This window comes from Coccinella septempunctata, chromosome 5 (assembly GCF_907165205.1).
Source record: "Coccinella septempunctata chromosome 5, icCocSept1.1, whole genome shotgun sequence".
Classification (NCBI taxonomy): Eukaryota; Metazoa; Arthropoda; class Insecta; order Coleoptera; family Coccinellidae; genus Coccinella; species Coccinella septempunctata.
The window spans coordinates 1,545,104-1,570,655 of NC_058193.1; the positions used below are offsets into that span (position 1 = coordinate 1,545,104).

Sequence of the window (25,552 nt, forward strand, 5' to 3'; positions counted from 1 at the left end):
AATAATTTGAACATATGATCGAACAATAGGTCTCCCTCATAAAATAAAATACACTTTGTATTTAAGGTCTTGTTCAGACCAGGGTGTATTTTTAAATCCGGAATACGGTGCGATTTAGAAGCAATAAAATGGATATTGTTATAATTTTACTTTGAATCGCAGAACAATAAGAACTTTTCCTAAGTTTGACTGGAAAATTTCGATCTATATACAGAGTGAGCCAAATTCGATGGGATTGAATGGCAGCTCTGTGAGCGTATTACCTAGAGAAAAATGAATGGATGGCATATTCTATATTTTTCCGCCTATGGTTACAGGGCTGCCATAACATCCAATGTCATCTTGCCCATTCCGTATATATAATTTGTATTGTAATTTATTAAGGATACACTTACCTCATAAAATATCCACGCACTGAAGACTGTCTGCAAAAAATTGTATACAATTAAAACGCTCCTAAGTTGAAAAGGTTTCCTGTTTTCCATCAATTTTGGCCCCAGTACTTTTGAGAAATACACGTAAAATAGGCATATGAAAAGGGTGGGGAGAGGGCTGCTCATCATAGACCAATTGTTCACCCTCGGATCTGAAACGTAAATAATAGTTAAGAATTATAAAACAAAACATAAACTTCTTAATAACATTGTGAACATTGAAATGCGTTGTAATTATGATTACTTGGGTTCTTTTTCTATGAACGAGAGCGTTAGCATTCTGCCCAAATGCATCGCCCTTCCCAGAAGGGGGTGCAGACTCGGGTGCATTTGCCCCCATAGAGGCTTGACATAAATTACAAAAATCACAAGACGGCATTCACTGCATTCAGGATGAATTTTGTTGTGTGTTCCTAGCCCAATGGCTAGCGACGCCCTTGCCTAAAGTTATTTTCAAATTATGTATACTGCATCTTTTTCTAAAATACTCAAAAAATTCACGATACGAACATTACGAACACTTATTTGAAAAATTTCAATTGTGTAGAGTGTAGAAGTTCTTTCACTTTTGAACTACATAGGAAGTTGAAGTTTTCAGAAAAAAAATTTTCAGTATAACTTTAACAGAAGCATTCGCAGCTATTGAGGAAGATGCATGTGTTTTTTGTAAATTGAAAAATATTAACAATCGAAATGTCCATTCACTTTGGGAAAAATGAAAATGACATCTGAAATTTTTCCTCAATACGCAATTTTCGTGTCAAAAAACAAACACGATTTCCTTTCATATAACTTCCAAAAATTTTGAAATCTTTCGTGCACCACTTAATGAAAAAAAATTATAAAATTCATAAATTATATTAACAGTAGTACATATTATGTGTATACAGAGTGTCCGCGCCATGGGGCAGCGGTCTAATTCTATTAACTTCACAAAAAAGAGTTTCAAATAAAACTTTAAGGCCAAGTACTTTCACGTGCGAATAACTAAATTTATTCGATAAATAAGTCTCAATCTTAGGATAAGTAAAAATGCAGTCTTTTCACTTTCAGATAGTGTTATTCATCGAATAAATCTGTCATTGAAACTTAATTAAAAGAATTTATTTGTCATAGATCGAATGTCGATACGTCATTATTGGTTGAATTTTTAAGATTCTAGATGTATGGTTATTCTTTGTGTGATTTTTACGAAATATTTGCTTTCTAGTTGGAATTATGACAATTTCTACAATGCAGTGCCTTATTTTATATTAATCAGTGAAAAGTAGTATACCGTCTTTTCATAGAATTGTTATTCGTCAAATAATTTCATCTGAAAGCACCGAAATAAGGTATCCTTCAGATAGGAAATTATTTGACAGGTACCTATTCACAGCTAATGAAATTTATTCGAAGGTGAAAGTACCGGGCCTAAGTAGAGCATCTTCTAAAATTATCGACAACTATACAAAGTGTTTCGTTTCTTCTGCACAACTATCAACATGATTATTTTAAACGGAACAGCCTATATATTCTATTTGAGTACTCCCAGGACGAATTAACTTGTCCAGTCACCTGTTCGGCATATGTGTTCATTGTTAATGGGATTTCGGGTTGTTAGTTGGATGTTTTTGAAATTTTTTACTTGATCGAAATGAACTATAATGATTGGTTCATCAATATGTTTTTTTCTGTGTTCAAAATTGGATGTATTGGGTGATTTTAATTTGATTTATTATACTTGATGAATTCCACCTATATTATTTATATATAATATGTTACTTTATTTTAACTTGTTTGAGATTTCTTTTTCGTTTCACTCATGTAATGTTATTTGTAAGATTTTCTGGAATTGGGTGTTTACCTGTAGAAAAAATAAAGAACCTTATTATATATTCTTACATTTTTAAAATCCTTGTTAAATTTTAATATATGTAAGTTTGATAACACAACTATGTCTGAATTCTCAACGGTTTTGAAGAAATTTGACTTTTTATTAATATTTTAACAGTTTTAGGTACTTTTTGTTGTTGTTTATTGTTGTTAATCAGGACACATACAGGTAATTAAATACCCAAAAAAAGGTCACAATTTAGAAAAAAAAATAGAAGTACCTTCAAGAAAAATGCTGGAGAATTAAAATTACGTATTCAATATAAAAAGAAAAAACCACCACAACAGTATACATCATCTATGTGGGCCGAAAGTCAGAATACCGCGATCAATGGTAAGATGTGATGAAATAACTCTTTAGCCTTGACTTGACAGAAATTGTGCTGAGAAAAAATGTGTCAATTACTTCTTCAAAGCTGTTACATTGACTGAGCATTCTATGAACAGGAGAGTTCATAGCGCTATTGGTTTGTCTCTTCGGTATGTGAAAGATGTCAAATTGCCTAATCCTCCTTATTGGAGCGTAAATATTCAGTCTGGAGGTGATGAAAATACTTTCCAGGTCCCCATTCATCAATTTCCGAAGAAATATGATGTCACCAATACATCTGCGATCCTCAAGTTTGATCATATTAAAATATCGCAATCTTCTATTGTAATTTTCAGGATCCCCCCGACTCAAATTCATATTACACTTAAATCCTAAAAATCTCAAGAATCTACGTTGAACCTTTTCAAGACGATTAATATACACCAAATAACATGGATTCCATTCAATAGATGCAAAGTTCAATTTATTGAAAACATAAGCAAACTTACATAAAGAACTATAGCTCCGTCCCTATTCTATGTAATTGATACACAAAAAAATTTTTTTTTAATAAAAATATTATACACAGAAACAGAAATTCATCCAAATCTTCATGGCAACCCAGATTTTTTTTTCTGTCCATTATTCAAAACAACTTGAAGCGAACAAAAATGTTTAGATAATGAACAGAAACAAAATATGGAAATTTTTAGTGTATTATTTATTGACTAGACACAGTCCAAATTTGAATCAATTACATAGAATAAGGACGGAGCTGTAGTCCTTTATGTAAAGTACCTCAATAGAATTAGAGTAATCGACCGCTGCCCCATGGCGCGGACACCCTGTATAATTTGAAGAAAATTATTAAGTAGTAGATACATAAAAAAGCGAAAATTGTTTAACCATTTCCTCCCTATAAATGATAAAAAAGGGTTGATAAAAACCTATAAATAAATCATCCTCAGCAACTGGCACAACCAGTTGCCTATTCATCGACTCAGAATGAATGCACTTGCCAAACAACAATCTTTTCGGGGACCAAATAGTCATTGTTTGTCAAATGAATTGATGTACAACAATTTTAGTGACCTTTACCGATTTTAAACAGACAAAAATATCGAGTTCATTCCGACTCACTTGAACGAAGAATTTCGAGGAATAAATTAAGAAAATTTTGATCCAATATGTAAATTTTCAAACCATAACAATAGTGGATTTGCGAATTTCCAAATTTTCTGACCTTTCAAAAGGATTATCTTCGAATAATCATGAAACAATTGGTTATTATTACATCAGCATAATATCCGAATCCAGTTCACAAAGAAAGGGAATTGGATTCAATGTTTGACAATTTCTGGCGGTTTGGTCACGTTCTATTCACAAACTGTTGGAATATTCCATGAAAGTGAAACTTTCCATCCTTGGAACTTGGACCAGGCTCTTGATGAGGACTTCATACTAGTAGGTGTCACGAAAAAGTACCCGAAGAAAATTTTTATCGTTTTTGGATGATTCAGAGGAGTGGTGAGTAGTACATTTAGAAAAATTAAAAAAGTATAAAGATTTGGCCATCTCTCAGAAACAGATGAGTACGGTCTTCACCTATAGAGTTTCCACGAAAATCGAGGTGAGTTCTCTCAATATTGTTGTCTATCTAGCCCAGAAGTACACGACAGAGTCAAAATCAGGGAATCCTGTGGAATGGAGTGATTGCTGTGCATTGAACTCTAGAAGAACTTTTAGAGTTCAATGTTGCTGTGTTGGCAGTCATGAAATAATATAAAAGATGACTGGTGACAAGTAAATCGAAATTTTTGAATACGGGCCAGCAATTTTATATTGAGCTGATGTAGGATGCTTATAGTGACAAGTTTGAGAAATATCAGCGTAAAATTTTCCATATTAACAAAGATATGGGACTTTATAGCTATATCTCTGGAACCAATATCCTTATTGGAAATTCAAACCCCCAATCCTTCTTTAGTTTGAGGTCCTCTTACAGTGAGGCGTTGTTTCTTAGGACATTAGTCACCCTGCAGATGAGCATCAAAACGGTTTGACAAAGTGAAAGTTATAATGCGCAATGATAATTACAAATTTCGCCATTTTACGTATTAGCTGCAGAAAAAGTATAGTGCTCAACTCACACGGAATATTCATCATATCTACTAGTCAGTTATGAGTGAAATTACGTGCTCGTTAAGGAATGTACTGATTTTTTTCACAAATTCTCGAGTGAATGGATTTATATCATCTTAGGTCTTTTCTTTCATTTGTTACAATGACACAATTCAGTAGGTACCGTAAAACCACACAATTATATCACTATATGACACTTTGAGCTTGTTCAGATGCGGCGTTTATATGTAGCGTTTGAGTACGCGTCAAAACGTGTTTCCAGTACCGTAAAACGGGGTTACTTTGAACCACGTGGCTACTTTGAACAAAAAATAAATTTCGTTATATTGACTCATATTGAAATAATCATTAGGTTTAGCGACATCTAGTTTTCACCACTCAATTCGTCACACATTTAAGAATGGTATGGCAACACTAGTATGAAACTTATTTCTATGAAGTAGGCAATCTCGGCATTTCATTTCTAATCTAAAAAAGTAACGCTCGAAAAGGTGTGCAAACTTCTGTTGCTGCAGCCGTAAGTATTTACACTAAATGTTCACAAAATATATTTGCTACAACAATACATTTTCATAGCAGAGCTATATTGAAACAATTTGAAATATTTCAACTTACTTTTTTTGTATGAATTTTTTATTACAACAATGAGGTTAGACATCGTTTTCGGGGTTACTTTGAACCGTGTTCAATGAAGCCCTAGCACGTGATCAATGAAGCCCCAGTTACGAATTAGCTTTATTATTATCTCGCAGAAAATGGTCCGCTCTTATAAAAGAAAAATTGGAGCAAGAAAATATGTCAACTTTACACCAGAAGCCTTAGAGAAAGCTCTAAGTGAAATAAAATCAAAAAAGAAGTCTAAGGAGTGGGCGTTGGGTTTTTTGAAAAGACACAAAAACCATATAACTTTACGAAATTGCCAAAATATAAAGAAAAACAGATCCGCCGTTTCAGCAGAAATGGTGGCGAAGTTTTCTGTAAATTTGAAAGAAACTATTCAGGGCGTTGAGCGAAAGAACATATTCAATTACGATGAGACAAACCTGCCGGACAATCCAGAAGTAAAAAAATCATCTTCGCTCTTACCTGAAAACTTTGAAATAGATAGCTTTCAAACAGTGCAATAGTGCCAAATATTAGTTTAGTTCCTTTCATTTTTTATTATGTTAGAATTCTGTTGTTGATAATAAAATACCTCGTTTTATGTAAATTGTGTATTTCTGTTGAATAAATTTTTTTTTCTTCCGAAAACAAGAAGTTTCTAGTTTTGAAGTGTTCAAAGAAACCTTATCTGTGGAGTTACAATGAAATTGTATGGTTTCATTACATGCTTTCAAAGTAACCCCGACTGCGGGTTTACTTTGAACAGCCACAAATTAATTAAAAAAAAAATGTTATTGATCGTTTTGAGATCTCATTTTTTTGTCATTAGAAAGGTCGAACTGACGCCCGTAACATATATTTTTTTGGAATTTTTCATTCACTGCCTTACTGGAGATATATAGATTCAAAACAAAAAACCGTTCAAAGTAACCCCATTTTACGGTACATTATTCTCTATTATTGAATCTTCGGTTTCCAGTGTGGTTGGTTTTTTCTCTTTTGAATTATCTCCTTCACAAAATATTTCAACAGTTTCAGTTTCTTCCCAACATGTATTTTTAGTAGGTATATGTCCGTATATGCCCTGTCCGATAACGTAGTACCAACATATTTTTAGACTTTGAGGGCTTCTTTTAGCAACCGAATTAATGTCTGCCAATTTCATGTTTCACTCTTGAATATTTAAATAATATAATTTCGCAAATTTCCTCAAAATAAGTGCAATTTAATTTTTTTCCTATAAGGGAGCGCTGCGCACTATACTAAAGAAGGCAACGTCTCCTATAGCAGGCAGAGGTGCCGTTTTGTGTCCGAGTGATTCTAAGGAATCATATATTGAAAAATCAGCCTTCCTAAAATTCTTGTTCTGTCGAAGTTGCTCTCGTACTAACAGGAGGTGCAACAATACCGGTGTTTGAATGATAGGTTGAAGAGGATACCGATATCTATTACTTCATATAGCTTCCCACCGATCAATCCCTGTTATTCGGAAAGACCATAACACTTATGTTTCCAGAATTCATTTATTTTATAATTCTTCGCATTCAACAGTACTTTTTCTGGCTTGAAAAAGTTCTTTCAACTTATTCCGTTCTCCATCTCACTAATTATGTCTATCTGTTTCTGGGCCAATTAAATAACCAAAAACCGTACAATTTGAATCTGGGACATGAATTTCACCAAAGGGGAGAATTTTCCGAGTGAGGAGGGGGACTGTCTGACAGGCAGCCATTTTGAAGACCACCGAGAGAGACAGAGAAGGAGACCGGGCGCACTGCAATAATTTGACTAAGGTATCAACAGTTGTTACCGACCCACGCCGATAGGTGGAGGTACCTGCCAAACTTTCAAATTTTGATTTGACTGAACCGTATTAACCCTTTATTTTTAAGCCTGTTTGTAACAGCCGAGAATTCTCTGGAGAATTCTCTACCAAATTTTGGTAAGAAAACGGCAGAGATTATTTTGTATGCAACTGAACAGTGAATGCTACCGAAAGTGCGTATGTAACGGTAAAGAATTCACGGCGCATGAATTCTCGAGTAGGTAAATTCTCTAAAGAATTCTCGGCTATTACAAACGTGCTTCAAACCGTATTTTATCAACCGCCCACCCACCAATAAGTTCTGAAAATTGAGAATCTGCTGTCTGGAGCAATGCATGAGGATCAATTCAATGACTTCCGTCGTCTTCCGTATATTTCATTAAAAATTGAAATGAACTATAAAAATCAGTTTCCGTATTCTCTATCTATATGATGAATAACGCACCATACAGAATATGCTTTGAATAATATCATAATATTTCACCTTGTAGAAAATGTGAGAGGAACATCCATAACTGCTTCCTCATGAAGATTTATTTCTGTTATATTCAAGGTGGGCAAATTATTGCTCAACTTTTCTGAGCACATCCTTCCGCAGAAAAACGAATGATAGAACACTGCACATTACACTTTCAGGTTGATACTCAAAAACATAATCATATTTTCTTTCTCGTTTCGCCAAAATCATTATTCTATTATAAAAAACATATGGAGCTGACGCTATTAGATGAAAAAGTTCCAAGTAATGAATAACAAGGACGCACTAGGTATTTCAAGTCTCATGAGGCCAGATCACGTTTTAAAAATGTCATTCGATTCATATTTTCGAAAATTTATTCTACAAAATAATATTTGAGAAATATGATGAAAGAATAACTCAAGTAAGTACTATACCAAATATAGATGTTTGCTTCAAACCTATCAATTTCACGAATGCTAACTACACTTTTTCCTGTAATAAAATTTCAGTTACGAACAAGGATTTCCACTTTACAGGAATTAATAGAAGTAAATTTGTTTTTCTCGACCTTGACTATTTCACAAATATTTCACCTAGAGAATAACGTAATAAATGAAGTGAAGTAAGTATTACAATATTTAAACACCAGATTTGTCTATGCCGATCTGAGTCTTCTCGAAATATCGCAAGGAAATCTGCAGAATGGATTATTTGAAAATGTCGATTTCGGTGCGATCTCATACAGGGTCTTCAAAAATGAATGTCTGAGTGGGCATCCACTTTGAAATTCATAATACTTTTTTAGTTGAAATAATTTAATCCAACTGGTTTTGTGCCTCTGTGTGGAAATGATTTGATGGGGGCAACAATAGACCTTCATTCCGCAGTGTAATGAAACCCCATCGAATATACAATCCACATAAATGATTTAGAATAAATTTTCAAAATGAACATTTTTCATTCAATATGAAATATGTGTACCTTGAAAATATCGAATTGGAAACAACAATTCAGAAGAATTGCGTTCCAATAATGCGAGCTAGTTATGAACAAGCATAGGAAATCCCAGAGGAGTTGAACACATCTAAACACAACTGTAGACCGGTTTCAGGATCATTGTCCCTCATCAGTATAGTGTAGTGCTAGATATTTCAACCGGACGATGGGGCCTTAGCGAAACCGGTGGGCCGCTTTGAAAAATATTTTCAAATCTCATCACCTGCATACCCATTCATGGCTGCCAGATTTAACTACTACCTGCAGTCAACGAATATACAAAAATTCGTCAAGCGACAGCAGTAGAAATGAGGTACACAGTACTCCTCCACGTGTCAACCGGGCAACTCGGAAATATTAAATTGGAGAACAACAATTCTACAGAATTGTAACAATGCTAACTAGTAATGAACAAGATATCAGAAAGCCTTGGCGTGATACCTTTATTTCAAAGATGAATTTTCAATATTTTCAACCTTCTGTAAAGAGTGTCTGTATCAGTAGATTCTTGATCACACAAAATGGAAGAACAATCTGTCTTCTCGTGTCATCGTCGACAGATGCTAGAGCGAGAAAAAAATTACTTCAACTAGTGCATCATAATAAAATAAATGTGGGAAAATGAAAGAATGCACGTGGGTAAAAAAAATTGTATTATGCGAATTGGTAGGGAGAAATTTTTGGAATATGACATCCATCGAGAACTTGAGAAAAAAAAAGAAAAAACGTAGGTATCCTTGAAATCGGTGTTAATAAATTACTTAAGTTTTATTCTTTGGTTTTATGTAAATATAATTTTCATACTTTAAAATTAGTTTTCAAATTTGTCAATCATTTCGTGTTAGAATTTGATTCTGACATTCTGTCGATAAATGATTAATAAATTACTTTTTTTTATTCCTTCGTTTTATCAATAAGATCCTGACAGGATAGAACATGAAACTTTAAACAACTGAAAGAAGCGCTCAAAAAGAGATTGACGCTAATCAGTTTGCATGCAGTATTAAGAAAATAAACGATTGTAAAAACAGATTGAAACAGTGCTGACAAAGAACTTAAGCTGCATTAAAATAGTAAGACTGCAAGCAAATACGAAGGAAACAAATATCTTCGAATTTTCAGGGTAATGAGTATCTTTTTTCACCTAAATGATACTTCATCCGCAACCCATGGTCCCATTGTGGGGATACATATGTTTAGAACTCCCAGAGTCCCGAATGCACACTTTCGAAAATAATATTCAAAACTTTCGAGCTGATAGAATCAAGAGCTGGGAGAAGAATGCTCGGATGGTAAGATTCTATGCGTTTTCTTGAGCATTATGACATTCATAACTCACTTGTCTATAAGTCTATAGGCATTTCGGATTCATATCACTTGAGAGGCAAAGAAACCAACTGCGACATTTATGATTTCAAAACTTTTAGAATTGTAGAACACAATATTATAGATAATTGTCCCTTAAGTATCAAACCGCACTTTTATATCACCACTGAGGGATAAATAATTTTCACTGAATGATATTTTCTCAGAAACTTGATAAGAATTTATACAAACTAATCGAAATCTCAAAAATATTAACTCAACCAACACTTGGGTGCAGCTAAGAGGTCCTGCAAAGTCAGCTGATCCGAAATGCCGCATCACCACGCCTATCATTGCTCTATCAAATTTTCAGAATCAGACAGAGGCTCTCAACATAAAGATATTGATTTGTACAGAACTATTGAAATGTCAGAAGTTGACGTTCAAGAGTATCATATACTTCATTCAATTTTATTTTAGCAGTCGGTTGGCCATGGAAATTTGACACATTTCACTCTGTATAGTACGAAAATGTGGGGTTATGAAGCTTGTCAAAACATTTTTGGGTTTTAAATCAACGCTATGTTGCCCGTTCTACGTAAAAGTTTCTGTTATTACGTATTTTATCACAATGTTGAATCTGTTCGGAAAATATGTGACGAACATAATTGAAGTTTATAGAAAATGTTTGAAGGCATACCAAATCCAGTTATTTGCATGGAAAATACAAGAGATCAGTATAATATCATAATATGCACTAGCTTGAGGAGAGTTAATGTTCTTTATCTTCTTTGGCTTACATCATTTGTAGATTTCAAAAATATTAACCCGAAGATGAAATGCATATGATGCAGTGGTTGGGAATGGGTATCTCCCGAAGGAATTAACAGACAATTACAAGAATGTTAAATTCTTCAACAAAAATCATCTTCCATCAATATAAGTAAAAGGAATTGAAGGAAGTTTCAAGTTAAGATGCAAATTCACCGTTGAACAAAAATTTCACATGAATAAACAAGTAACAGGGCAACTTGCGCGTATTTGTGGCTATTCATCTACATTGATGTAATAATAATAATGAGGTATTTATTAGTACCTTAAGACATTTACATTGTATAGGACAAGTCAAATGAAAAATAGGAAAATCCATTCTAGGGAACTTATTCTCCGATGACATTTATCGAAAATCCTGTAGTAAACTTTTCGCATTAATTCACTCAAACATAAAATTCTCAAATGCCACCACTTTTTTGGCTGTCCCAATAGAAGGAAATTCTTTGTCATCCTCTTCATTCACAATCTTTCTGATTGTGGAAATATTCAGCTGAAATATAAGTCTCTTAGATCCAGATGAAACATTATATAATATAAAATCTCTTACATTGAATATGTTCGCTACCGTCTGACGTATTGTGGATTTAAGAATATCAGGGTATAACTATTCGAATGAGCGGACCTGAATGCTAAATAGCACTTTCTGAAACCCTGCCTCTTTTTTCAATCACTTTCGGCATTTTCGTAATAAAAATTGATATTAGTTGTGGCAACGACGTTATGACATTAACGACATTTCATGAGTGCCAACTTAACTACGTTCCAGTTACAAAAACTTGAGAAAATTATTTCATGGCCAACCGACTGCTAAAATAAATTTGAATGAAGTATAGAAATACCAATCAATTTAAATATTGAAATGAATAGGTCAGTTAGTATATTGAAAATGTGAGATTAGATATTTTAGAAATAATCTTTTCAACCCGTTTCCGTTTGATGATTGTCATCCGCGTCAATAAAAGTCGTCACAATATGCTCGTTGGAAAATATGATATGGAAATAAAACCACATCTTACAAAAATATTATTTATTTATTCATTTATTAACGGGATAAACCCAATTTTACATATGGATTATACTTAATAATAATAATGAATACATAATACAACCTAATATATAATCAAAAAATAATAATAATGCTAAAGTTTTAGAAAAAATTTACAGATCATAACAAATTTCGATTGACATAAAGCACAATGGAGGGGTAACTGAGGTAAAAGAAGTCTATGCCTGTTCTACTGGCAGTGTTTACATGCAGCGCGTTTCACAAAACTTTTGATTGCCCGATCAACCATTTGACAGTCACTCGATTTCCAAAACGAAATCACTGAATCAATTTCATTTCTGAATATATTGGTGAAGTAGCACTCGAGAAACATTAAATGGACGCATAAAGATCATAATTTAATGTGAGAATGATGTTCTGAATGTTTATGACCGAATTATCGATGAAAAAAAAATTGACGTTTTTTCGTCAATCAAACTTTGAAACCACGATCAAGTCTTGTGGAACTAGGAGTTAATCAATCGAAATGTTGTCACAAACACACGAAACCAAAATTCACAAATATACAGAGTGTGTAAAAAGTACAACCAAAATTGATACTTTCGGTATTTACTTCATGGAAAAAAATGATCAGGGGGAATTTGTTTTGAACACTCTATGATAGGAAGAGGGTAGTTGAAGTTTTAATTAGCAACCTCAACTTTTATGCCACAAATAGATTGAACTTTTAATGCTGATGGTTTTGTTTTATCGACCATTTTTGAAAGGATGATGTTCAAACTTTGAATTCGAATTTTTAATTTATTTCTGTATTTTATTAAGGTCAATGACATAAACTTTAGATATGATTGATGTATTATCGAAAATATGCCATGTTTTGGCTTAAAACTTCAAAAACACGAATCACTCCCAATGTTTATGTAACTGACCATAAAATACACAAAAAACGTGAAAATTCGAATTCAATAAGTTTAACCATTACATCCCAATAAAAAAAGGGTTTATAAAAATTCAACACTGGCAAAATCATCCTCAGCAACAAAACCCTTCACCCCTCGTAGAAGGCGCATGACAAACTGATGAATTATATAAAAAAAGGAAAGCATTTTTCAACAAAATAGTAAACACTTAAGATATTTAGTGCGTTACTTTTTATTAATTCTGTATATTTTTTGATCGTGGTGGCGAAATGGGTACGGGATATTCCGAAACACACATCGGCATTGACAATAACTCAAATTTCTCTTATACTTGGATTTACCATCCATTATATTACCATTATATTATACGTGCAAATGAACCGCCAAATTCCAAGCGATTATATCAATTACATAAGGACCAACACTGAAATCTTCTGGAATATTCCAAATTGAATAACTGAGAGAGAAAGAGCAAGTTTGACCGATTTTCTTAACGACAACATCAGCTGTACTGGATTAATTCTTTGTCTGTTCCACTTTGCATTTCTCCAAGAAATGTACAGAGAGGTAATCAGGAATTTAATGAGAATAATCACAAAATTAAATTCGTTATGAAAAAACGATACCCGTTGTATGAAGATAAACCCACCCTAATGGTGAGTTTATGCAGAATTACTATATTGATTGATTATTTGAACCGGAGTCTTTGTGGCTCGATTAGCCTTTCGGGAACTGCGACCATGTAGATCTTTTATTCTCCACCCTTTTCATTCCTAGGAACCCAAGGAGGTCGCCAATGGTGTTGATAAATAAAACTGATAACATCCTAAGGGGCCTTGGTCGTTACCTCGTGAGTATCCAGGACTGGTTTGGCCCATATGAGTGGTTCTAAGGCTATCCAGCTCTGGACACTTGCATACCATGTGTTCAGCTGAGTACGAATGATATTCACCCGAAGCTCAGCTAGTGACACCTTTAGCAGTTTTCTAGTGTAGGTCAGTGGAATCATCACGATTTTCTTTGACTGAGTGTTTCTCCAGAGCAGAATTATTAAACGCTAATTCCTAAGAAAGGGACCACTCGCATTGGCGGATGGCGTTCACGTGACATTCCTCCAACATGAATAATAACAAAACAGATGAAGCCATCCCTGTGCTATGAATTTATTGTCCGAAGTCAGTGTTGCACTTCCACTTTCCTTTTCAACATCTTCTCGCTCTACTGCCGTATCAGTTACGTAACCTTGTATCGTATGGAGAAATTGTTGAGTATGGTTAGTTATTGCTCATTTCACACGATCACACGTTTTTGTTTATATTTCTCCTGATTAAAATGCTATAATACTCTCTCATCCGGAATAATCGGGAATGTAAAAATTAATGCTGATAATTTATATTATTACACGTCGAAAGATCAGACCAACAAAATTTTCTGGTTTTCAGAGCGGATTTTCAAATGAAACACCCTTCAACTCATACAGGAGAAACATTTTATCTAGTTGATTTCGGTTTTATTTTCATATTTCGATCTCAGAATTTTAAAGTTGAAATATTTCCAATAAGTAGATAATGAAATACCTTGTTCACGAACCCGAGGTATAATACCAAATGAGAGAAGATAATTTCGCACTATCAGCATATCAGTACCGTATACAAGAAAAAAGCATTGAAGTATTATCGATCCCAATGTATTCAGGGAGCTATGTGAAGCTGGCACCCCCAAATGCGAATTTTGAAACAAAAATTTCAGGGTCGTTTGTCCATTGTAGGTCCACGTTTGTCCACCTTTTTTTTTCATTTGTCCAGGCACCGTTTGAGAGATATGGGAAAAAACTTTTTTCGGTGCATTTTCTGAGCAGCACCCCCAAATTGCAAAAACGTTTTATTGATGGTACAGATCGTTTGTCCAACGTAAGTCCACTTTTGTCCACCCAATTTTTTCATTTGTCCACCCACAGAACCGTAGAAATCAACCTTTTAAAATTTTGGAAAGTGTGAAGTTGGCACCCCCAAATGAAAATTTTTGAACCAAAATTTCAGGGTCGTTTGTCCATCGTAGGTCCATGTTTGTCCACCCAATTTTTTCATTTGTCCACCCACAGAACCGTAGAAATCAACCTTTTAAAATTTTGGAAAGTGTGAAGTTGGCACCCCCAAATGAAAATTTTTGAACCAAAATTTCAGGGTCGTTTGTCCATCGTAGGTCCATGTTTGTCCAACTTTTTTTTTCATTTGTCCAGGCACCGTTTGAGAGATATGGAAAAAGAAGTTGTTGCGGTGCATTTTCTGAGCAGCTCACACAAATTGCGAAAACGTGTTTTTTATGGTAGAGATCGTTTGTCCAACGTTAGTTTACTTTTGTCCACCAAATTCTTTCATTTGTCCACCCACAGAACCGTAGAAATCTACCTTTTAAAATTTTGGAAAGTGTGAAGTTGGCACCCCCAAATGAAAATTTTTGAACCAAAATTTCAGAGTCGTTTGTCCATCGTAGGTCCATGTTTGTCCACCCAATTTTTTCATTTGTCCACCCACAGAACCGTGGAAATCAACCTTTTAAAATTTTGGAAAGTGTGAAGTTGGCACCCCCAAATGAAAATTTTTGAACCAAAATTTCAGGGTCGTTTGTCTATCGTAGGTCCATGTTTGTCCACCTTTTTTTTTCGTTTGTCCAGGCACTGTTTGAGAGATATGGAAAAAGAAGTTGTTGCGGTGCATTTTCTGAGCAGCTCACCCAAATTGCGAAAACGTGTTTTTTATGGTAGACATCGTTTGTCCAACGTTAGTTCACTTTTGTCCACCAAATTCTTTCATTTGTCCACCCACAGAACCATAGAAATCAATCTTTCAAAATTATGGAAAGTGTGAAGTTGGCACACCCAAATGAAAATTTTTGAACCAAAATTTCAGGGTCGTTTGTCCATCGTAGGTCCATGTTTGTGCACTTTTTTTTGATTTGTCCAGGCACCGTTTGAGAGATATGGGAAAAGAAGTTGTTGTGGCGCATTTTCTGAGCAGCTCACCCAAATTGCGAAAACGTGTTTTTTATGGTAAAGATCGTACGTCCAACGTTAGTCCACTTTTGTCCACCAAATTTTGTCATTTGTACACCCACAGAACCATAGAAATCAATCTTTGAAACTTTTGGATGAAAGTGTGTAGCTGAAACCTCTCAAATGCGAATTTTGAAACCAAAATTTCAGGGTTGTTTGTCCATCGTAGGTCTGTTTGTCCACCTTTCTTTCATTTATCCAGGGAGCGTATGAGAGATATAAAAAAGGGAATTTTTCCATTGCATTTTCTGAGCAGTTCCACCCAATTGCGGGAAAGCCTTTTCCGCAATTCCACTACAATCTAGGCAATTATTCGATTCGTTCACTGGCAGAACCATAAAAAACAATTTAAAAAAAAAAGTGTTATATTGGCATCGCTGAATGCCAATTTTCAAAAAAAACATTCAGGTTCGTTTGTCTTTCGCTGGTTCATGTTTGTACATCGAAAATTCATTTGCAGTTGTATAGACTATTGATTGATTAATCAAAATTCTTCGTTGACTATTCCTAAAATGTTAAAGAATATTTTTTACCAAATGAATCGTCCAAAGTCACGTTTGTCCAATCAAAATTTTCATTGTTGATAAAAAAGCAAATATTTTCTTTTTATTCGTAATTTTACCAACAACTGCGAATTTATTGAGAATAACGTTGTTGCATCGCGGGTCATATTTGTCTACGAATTTCTTCAGTTGTCCAGGTACCATTCGCAAATGGAATGGAATGTAATGTAATGAAAATTTAAAAATTGCGAATAAGGATTTGTTGATGTTTTTCAATTTATGGGGAATATATGGGTAAATAATTTGATCATCTGTTTTCCTTTCTATTATTTATTTGAAACGAAAAATATGGACAAGACTTCGAGTACCTACATTAATTTATCAGTTTCTTCATTTGATATAAATGGCGATGACTGGATATACAGAAATATTGTCCTTGACTGATTGCACTTTTCGTGACATATCATCGCATTTTGTCCAAGTTCCTGTAACCCGTCTTGTAAATGCGACAAAGTGTTGGGGATAATGGACAATCACCCCGCCTAGCATATATTTTTCATTTATAACCTCAATATCCTCAGAAATTTCGTTCAATTTTATTCCATCAGGAAAAAGATTTGCAATTTTTGAATTGTCTGATGAAGGACTTTGATAGACAACCTAATTGGTTTTCTTACCATTACATTACATTCCATTCCATTTGCGAATGGTACCTGGACAACTGAAGAAATTCGTAAACAAATATGACCCGCCATGCAACAACGTTATTCTCAATGAATTCGCAGTTGTTGGTAAAATTACGAATAAAAAGAAAATATTTGCTTTTTTTATCAATAAAGCATATGAAACAATGAAAATTTTGATTGGACAAACGTGACTTTGGACGAAAGATTCATTTGGTAAAAAATATTCTTTAGCATTTTAGGAATAGTCAACGAAGAATTTTGATTGATCAATCAATAGTCTATACAACTGCAAATGAATTTTCGATGTACAAACATGAACCAGCGAAAGACAAACGAACCTGAATGTTTTTTTTGAAAATTGGCATTTTGCGATGCCAATATAACACTTTTTTTTTAATTGTTTTTTTATGGTTCTGCGAGTGAACGAATCGAATAATTGCCTAGATTGTAGTGGAATTGCGAAAAAGGCTTTCCCGCAATTGGGTGGAACTGCTCAGAAAATGCAATGGAAAAATTCCCTTTTTTATATCAACAAACAGACCTACGATGGACAAACAACCCTGAAATTTTGGTTTCAAAATTCGCATTTGAGAGGTTTCAGCTTCACATTTCATCCAAAAGTTTCAAAGATTGATTTCTATGGTTCTGTGGGTGGACAAATGAAAGAATTTGATGGATAAAAGTGAACTAACGTTGGACAAACGATCTCTACCATAAAAAACACGTTTTCGCAATTTGGGTGAGCTGCTCAGAAAATGCACCGCAACAACTTCTTTTTCCATATCTCTCAAACAGTGCCTGGACAAATGAAAAAAAAAGGTGGACAAACATGGACCTACGATGGACAAACGACCCTGAAATTTTGGTTCAAAAATTTTCATTTGGGGGTGCCAACTTCACATTTTCCAAAATTTTAAAAGGTTGATTTCTACGGTTCTGTGGGTGGACAAATGAAAAAATTGGGTGGACAAACATGGACCTACGATGGACAAACGACCCTGAAATTTTGGTTCAAAAATTTTCATTTGGGGGTGCCAACTTCACACTTTGCAAAATTTTAAAAGGTTGATTTCTACGGTTCTGTGGGTGGACAAATGAAAAAATTGGGTGGACAAAAGTGGACTTACGTTGGACAAACGATCTGTACCATCAAAAAAACGTTTTTGCAATTTGGGGGTGCTGCTCAGAAAATGCACCGAAAAAAGTTTTTTCCCATATCTCTCAAACGGTGCCTGGACAAATGAAAAAAAAAGGTGGACAAACGTGGACCTACGATGGACAAACGACCCTGAAATTTTTGTTTCAAAATTCGCATTTGGGGGTGCCAGCTTCACATAGCTTATTCAGGGAGTTGAGATTTTTTCTGAAAATTTGTGTAATCAATCATTTGTTATGAAGGGCCAAAATCGATTCGAGTAGAATATTCTAATCTTGATTGCTATTACTATGATAAATAATAGAACTGTAGTAAAAAATTATGACAATAAAACAAATAAACGTGTAAAATCATTTAAAATTCAATAACAACTTGAATCGATCCAATAAAAATCAGTATGAGACATTTCGTCAATCTTGTCGCCTTTTTTCTGAAGTTTGGTTCTTTGCATATGCTTCATGAATGTTCTTATTTTGAAATGTCAGTTTATCAACGGCTTCGATTTGTAACGAGTTTTCTGAAAATGCCAAGACGTAAATTAACAAACGCTGAGGCTAATAGGGCTATCGGAATGCTACAGGGTGGCCTAACTCAGGTTGTTGACGCGGAAAGGCTCCAAGTCAGTCAAAGTGTGATATCTCGACTTTGGAATAGGTTCAGGGAGGCAGGTTCCGTGTTGGAAAGACCAAGGCTTGGTGGGCGACGAAAAACAACACCTGCTCAGGATCGTTTCATCACCGTTTCGGCGAGAAGAAACCCTACATCTACGTGTAGAATGCTATGGAATACTCTTCAAAATGCAGATGGGGTCCAAGTTTCCATCGAAACCATCAGACGACGTATGAGAGAGGTGAATCTAGGTTCTAGACGTCCATTATGACGTGACCATAAGCGTCAAAGACTGGAATGGGCAAGGCAACATATCAATTGGAACGATCAATGGCGTAGTGTCCTTTTCACCGATGAATCCAGATATGGGCGATTTCCAGATTCTCGAGAATGGGTATGGAAAATCCCAAGCATACCCCGTAATCGTCGCTATGTCCAAAAAGTCCATCCATTCCGAGGGGGTAGTGTTATGGTATGGGCCGGGATATGTTTCAACGGGCGCACAGATCTACACATTTGTCCTGAGAATATGTCCGCCTCACACTATAGGGAGCATGTCCTTGACAATGTTGTGCCAAATTTTCACGCTGCTATTGGTGAAACTTTTCAATTTCTAGACGATAACACTAGACCGCACCGTGCAGCCATAGTTGAGAACGCGCGCGAGCAGCTTGGTATTCCACATTTACCAATACCTCCGCACTCACCAGATTTGAATTGCATAGAACATGCATGGGATATGCTCCAAAGAAAATTAGATAATCATAAACCTACCCCAGAATCCTTAAATGATCTGAGAGTGCTTCTGCCCCGTTTATGGAACCAAATTCCTCAAAAAATGTTCAACAACTTCGTGTGTAGTATACAAAGAAGATGTCAAGCTGTTATTGATGCCCGCGCGTGGAGGCCATACATTGTATTGATAGTCTTAAAATTCTTGAATTCTCTGGGAATAAAATTTCGTTATTTCAATTTGCAACTTGAAATCATATCAATATGAATTTTCATCACAAAAATCTCATTTTAACTATACAGGGTGTCTCAAGTTCGAGTGCCTATTAGACGTTTCTGGAGAACTAGACATATTTGAAATCTGAAAATTGGGATTATGATATTGTTCGAAGTTCTCTACAGAGCTAAAATATTTTCGAAGCCCAAAAACTTCCGGTTATACAGGGAGTGGAAATAAATTCGACGAAAAAATTTTTTTTCAAGTTTTCTATTCCTGGTATGATCGAGTATTCAATAGTGAATACATTTCTGTTAAAACCATTGTATTGAATCGAATAGTTTTCAAAATATCCTAAAAAAACTGGAAAAAAAGTCAAATATGTTCAGTCAGTAATATGTTCATTATTCTTATTTTAAATATCCTGAGCGTAAACCGTTTTTACAACATCGAAGAGGAAGGATGTGAAAAGGTCATTCATCTTTTGGATTTCAAAAATATCATCACAGGGTGTTTCAAATTTTGTGTTGAAAATTGTGATCTTAAATTGACCATAACTTCTGTTTTTCAAATTAGAACCCTATTTTTTTATAATTGTGTTGGATTCTGCGGTCAAAAATAATGATAGTTTTCTCAAATGATTATGCTCCTAAATTCAATAATTTCTGAGTTATTTGAGATTTTCTGGATTTATGGTGTACGTAGAGTCAAATTGATTGCATCTAAAAAAATTCAATGAATATTCTTTCGAAACCATGGAAACACTCTGTACCCATAGAAGATAAATTATCTGTTAATAATTCACAAGTGTCAGGTGTTATTGTCACATTCACCATGTATATAAAATAGATCCAGAATTTCGTAATTAGAATAACTGTTCATTTTGTTAAATCGAGAAATGAAGATAACGAATAACAATAACACCTGACACTTGTGAATTATTAACAGATAATTTATCTTCTATGGGTACAGAGTGTTTCCATGGTTTCGAAAGAATATTCATTGAATTTTTTTAGATGCAATCAATTTGACTCTACGTACACCATAAATCCAGAAAATCTCAAATAACTCAGAAATTATTGAATTTAGGAGCATAATCATTTGAGAAAACTATCATTATTTTTGACCGCAGAATCCAACACAATTATAAAAAAATAGGGTTCTAATTTGAAAAACAGAAGTTATGGTCAATTTAAGATCACAATTTTCAACACAAAATTTGAAACACCCTGTGATGATATTTTTGAAATCCAAAAGATGAATGACCTTTTCACATCCTTCCTCTTCGATGTTGTAAAAACGGTTTACGCTCAGGATATTTAAAATAAGAATAATGAACATATTACTGACTGAACATATTTGACTTTTTTTCCAGTTTTTTTAGGATATTTTGAAAACTATTCGATTCAATACAATGGTTTTAACAGAAATGTATTCACTATTGAATACTCGATCATACCAGGAATAGAAAACTTGAAAAAAAATTTTTTCGTCGAATTTATTTTCACTCCCTGTATAACCGGAAGTTTTTGGGCTTCTAAAATATTTTAGCTCTGTAGAGAACTTCGAACAATATCATAATCCCAATTTTCAGATTTCAAATATGTCTAGTTCTCCAGAAACTTCTAATAGGCACTCGAACTTGAGACACCCTGTATTTGTTTGCAATTTAAGTCAATATGCCTAACTCATGTGGAGCAGTTTAGATCACTAACTATAAGGTATCCAGCAGACAAAAAGCGTTCAGAGCATGCCATTTAGAAAAACAAAATTATTTCCATTCCAGTGTTTTTCGTAACACCTACAGAGTGATCCGAGAAACCGAAAACTAGAAAACTCTTCGGGAATCTAATAAAAAGGAATAACATTTACCTCTAATGGTTTTTGAGATATGATTTATAGTTAATACCATCATAACCATGAAATTTGTCGGAGAAAATGGCCTCCGAAAAAAGGCACACACATAAATTGAATTGGAGTAGGTATTTCGAAATCCAAATTTCATGTAGATTCAAAATATGATAAGTAAATTGGATATTCTTCTTTGAAAAAGCAAGGCGGTACAGTGTTTTACCAATTTCAGACCGATCGAGCACTCAAATGAACTGTATATGCTCATACGTAGTGTGGAAACCACTTACAGATTAAAATTTTATTGTCTTCATGTTGGAAAATTATGAAAAACACTGGTAGACGTCAACTTTTATATTCAATGGCGCACATCTTACACATAAATGTACAGGATGATTCGCACAACTATATATTTCAATATATTTTGAAGCACCTTACAAACCCGATTCAGACAAATAATAGGTGAATGATCTATTATATATAATTACTCAGAAACTATCAGGTTTAGATGTAGGAAAATTTCATGAATATAGTTTCGAAATTAATTTTTACGTTCAACGAGATATAGAAATACCGGGTGTGCCATTTGAAATAAGGAAGTTTTCGATGATTATTTGTAGTTTATGTTTGAGAATTAATTATTATCACTTTGTATATTACCGAGTTGAAATTTTCATTTATGTAAGAGTCTTGTAACTTGTCTACTCGAAAAAATTCTGTCTGTATCGCTGGCGATACTTCATTAATTGCTATTTAAAAAAATATTTTCGTTTTTTCGCCATTATCTCGTAAAGGGTGCTTCTGAGCTATAAAGTAATCTGAAGAAACTCATCATAATTTGAGCTTGCCATTCCATTTGTGAGGTCAAATATAGGGTGTTACATTTAAAAAAGTGTAACTTTGTTCTATATTTTTTTTTTCGAACAACCTGTATATATGACAATAATTTTAAATTGTGCTTTGGGACATCCTACACACACCACAAGAAAAGATTTTCAAAATTTCTTCATTTACTCCCCCAAATTGAGCGCCGCGTTTGGGGTGGGCCACCTGGTATAATACTATGTTAACAATTTCATTATTTAGACACAGACAACATAAGAGTTGTGTAGTTGAAAGGAAAGAAAAAGTATCAAAATTCTTCAATTATTTATTTATTGTTCATCCAGGTTGACATGTTTCGGCCTTTAAGGCCATTTGCAAAACCAATTGAATTTAAAATAGTGTACAATGAGTAGGTATAAGCTGAAGGTTATAAAACGTGGGCTCCAACTTACAAACATGTTCCATAAGTCATCAAATGGCCTTAAAGGCCGAAACATGTCAATCTGTATAAACAACTGAAAGAGATTCCAATAAATAATTGAAAAGTTTTGAGACTTTTTCTTTTCTTTCTTCGATCTTATTGTTCATTTGAACTTCTCTGTGATCTGATTTAATTCTTTCCACTAGTTTATGTATTGTGAAGTCAGTTTTTTTTTTGATGGTCCTGTTTCCCGTTATGAAGTTATTGAATTTTTGATAATGCATTTCTTTCAATCAATTTATTGGAAGCAGTCGAAAAAAGAATCCGAAATTATTCAGAAAAAGCACAATATTATCACTTAATGGAAGATTAAACGTCAAAATATAAATGAAAACTGATAACTGAAAATGCGAATACTTCCCTATTCATAATCTACTATAAAAAACTGCAAGAGCGAAAGAAATGTGGTGGCGTAATATACTATTTTGTTCAACTATTCTCCGGTACCTGCCGAAGTAATCATTACCGAAACAAAGTACCAATGTTTACTTATAAATTCCAGCGCTGGAATCACTAACCTACTTTTTGGGACATTTCAATCGTAGAGTAAATTAAAGTGTAGGTTAAGTCTGTATGCAGTTGTTGAATAATCGACTAATTTCTAGAATAATGCTTTCAGGAAGTATTAGGTCGAATTAATCACACTAAGATTTACATCAATTTGTCCTGTATGAGTATAAATTATTCATATGAATTACTGTTCTCAAGTTCAACCTTCGCAATATCCAGCTCTTGATCCATCGCTGAACACATTCAATACCTGAATTTCAAGAAAAATGAATATTGATCTTCTTGAAATGTTACCACTGAAATTGATATTGTTAACTACAATTCGGAGGGTAGAGTTGAACGTACAGAAATTTTTTGAAGTTCAGTTATCAGAGTCCAGAGTGATTGCAAATCTTTGTTATGGTAATATAGTACCTATAGTAGGTACACCATTCACTAAAGTTGAGAAGCTTATACCGGAATATTCGAGAAATATCGTATAAAACAGACCGGTTTAATTGACAGCACGGCTGATTCTATGCGGACAAGAATTAAAATTCCGGAAAAAAATTTAATCAAAAACGATTATATACCGCAAAACTCATAAAACCAAATTCCTGTTTAGTAGAATTGCAAATGAGGAGGACCTGACTAGTTTTAATATTCACGACTTCGTAGGTATTGATAGATTATATGTGAAAAATTCAAAGGCTATCCCCTTCAGACGAATATTTTTTACAGCAACAGCATTTAATTAACTGAACGTTAAAGAAGGTACGGGCAAATTAGAGAAAACCAGCTGCTCTCAAAACACGAGGAGGGAAATGATAAGGTCAAGCGTGTGGTATTCCCCTTTTATTCTTGTGGAAGTTGGTCTCTCCTTTAGAAATAGGGAACATAGGATGATAGGATAGTGTTAGGTTTCAATCGCATTTATGGGCTCATGTATTCTGGCATATACGGTTTCGACCAAAATTGCATTGAGCAAAACGATCCAACGATGATTCTGAGACCAAACATTTTAAGGATTTGATTACGATTTCCCGCGTTAAAAGTAAAAGAAATATTCATCTTTTATTTGGCGTTTGTTGTGTAGTCAGTCAGAGGCACTTACATTAACGTGCAAGGGCAGCTGAATCACAGAATGAGCGAATATTTTCGTTATTTCTATACAGGGTGTCCCGGAAAATGTAGGAAATCTCTCGGATTCAGATGGAACATAAAAAATAAAGATGACAAGTTCCCATATTTTTTTTCCTAGCAGCCCTCCTTACGAAGATACGACCTCCTAAATGACGCCACTGGAAATCCATTTTAGTGGAATAAGTTTCGAACTACTCGATATAATTTGATGACAATTTGATATGTTTAATAGTAGTAAGGACCTCTTATATCACCGCACTCAAATTTCAATTCAGTTTACCAGGTGCGGACTGGGTTGTACATTTTAATACTTACATTTTTAACACCCTGTATGATAAGGTGCTAAAAAAAACAAATTTGGATACCTTGAACATTAAGCTAAAGAAAAGGTACTCTTATTCAGTGTCGATAAAATGAACCGTTTTCAAAACAAAAATAATGAAAGAAGTAAGTAATTTTTTAATTTCTATTAAAAATAACATGAAGTCTAGTTTTTTGTCTGCAAAAAAGTGTGATACGAAAGTTATTGTAGGAACAAATAAGTTTTATTTTGTGTTATACAACAATAACAAAAAAGAATGAATTTCCAGTGGCATCATTTTGGAGGTCGTATCTTCGTAGGGAGGGCCGCTAGGAAAAAAATTATGGAAACTTGTCATCTTATTTTTTTATGTTCTATCTGAATCCGAGAGATTTCTCACATTTTCCGGGACACCCTGTATGATTTACCCAAAAAAGTTTTTACTTCAATTAGAACTATCACTTCCTGGAGTTATGACCTGGACTTTTGAATCACCCTATATACTACGAATGAGTAGTTTTTCCGATGTCAATAAGGTCGAATTTATTCAAGGAATCGAAAAACAAATAAAAAAACATACAACAAAGTAGGTAGAATAAACATGCACAACAACGTTCTTACAGAACAGAAAGGGGCAAACATTTATATCTTTTCGCCCTTTTAATGATACAGATAATCCAAAAATTCTTTGCTTTCGTTTGATTTGTATTCTTCGGAAAAGAACTTATGTACATTTAACAAGAATTTGTGTTATAAAGGTAATACATATCTGCATTTCTTTTCATGTTAGTTCCATG

General features: G+C 34.1%; 1 protein-coding gene across 1 annotated transcript in view; it reads right to left on the bottom strand.

Moving 5' to 3' along the window:
- Positions 1-25,552, bottom strand: part of LOC123313404 (elongation of very long chain fatty acids protein AAEL008004) — a 68,500-nt gene that overhangs the window by 5,291 nt on the left and 37,657 nt on the right. The window contains exon 3 of the mRNA XM_044898277.1: positions 396-586. Within this exon, the coding sequence (XP_044754212.1) occupies positions 396-586 (191 nt within the window). The remainder of the gene's footprint in view (positions 1-395; positions 587-25,552) is intronic.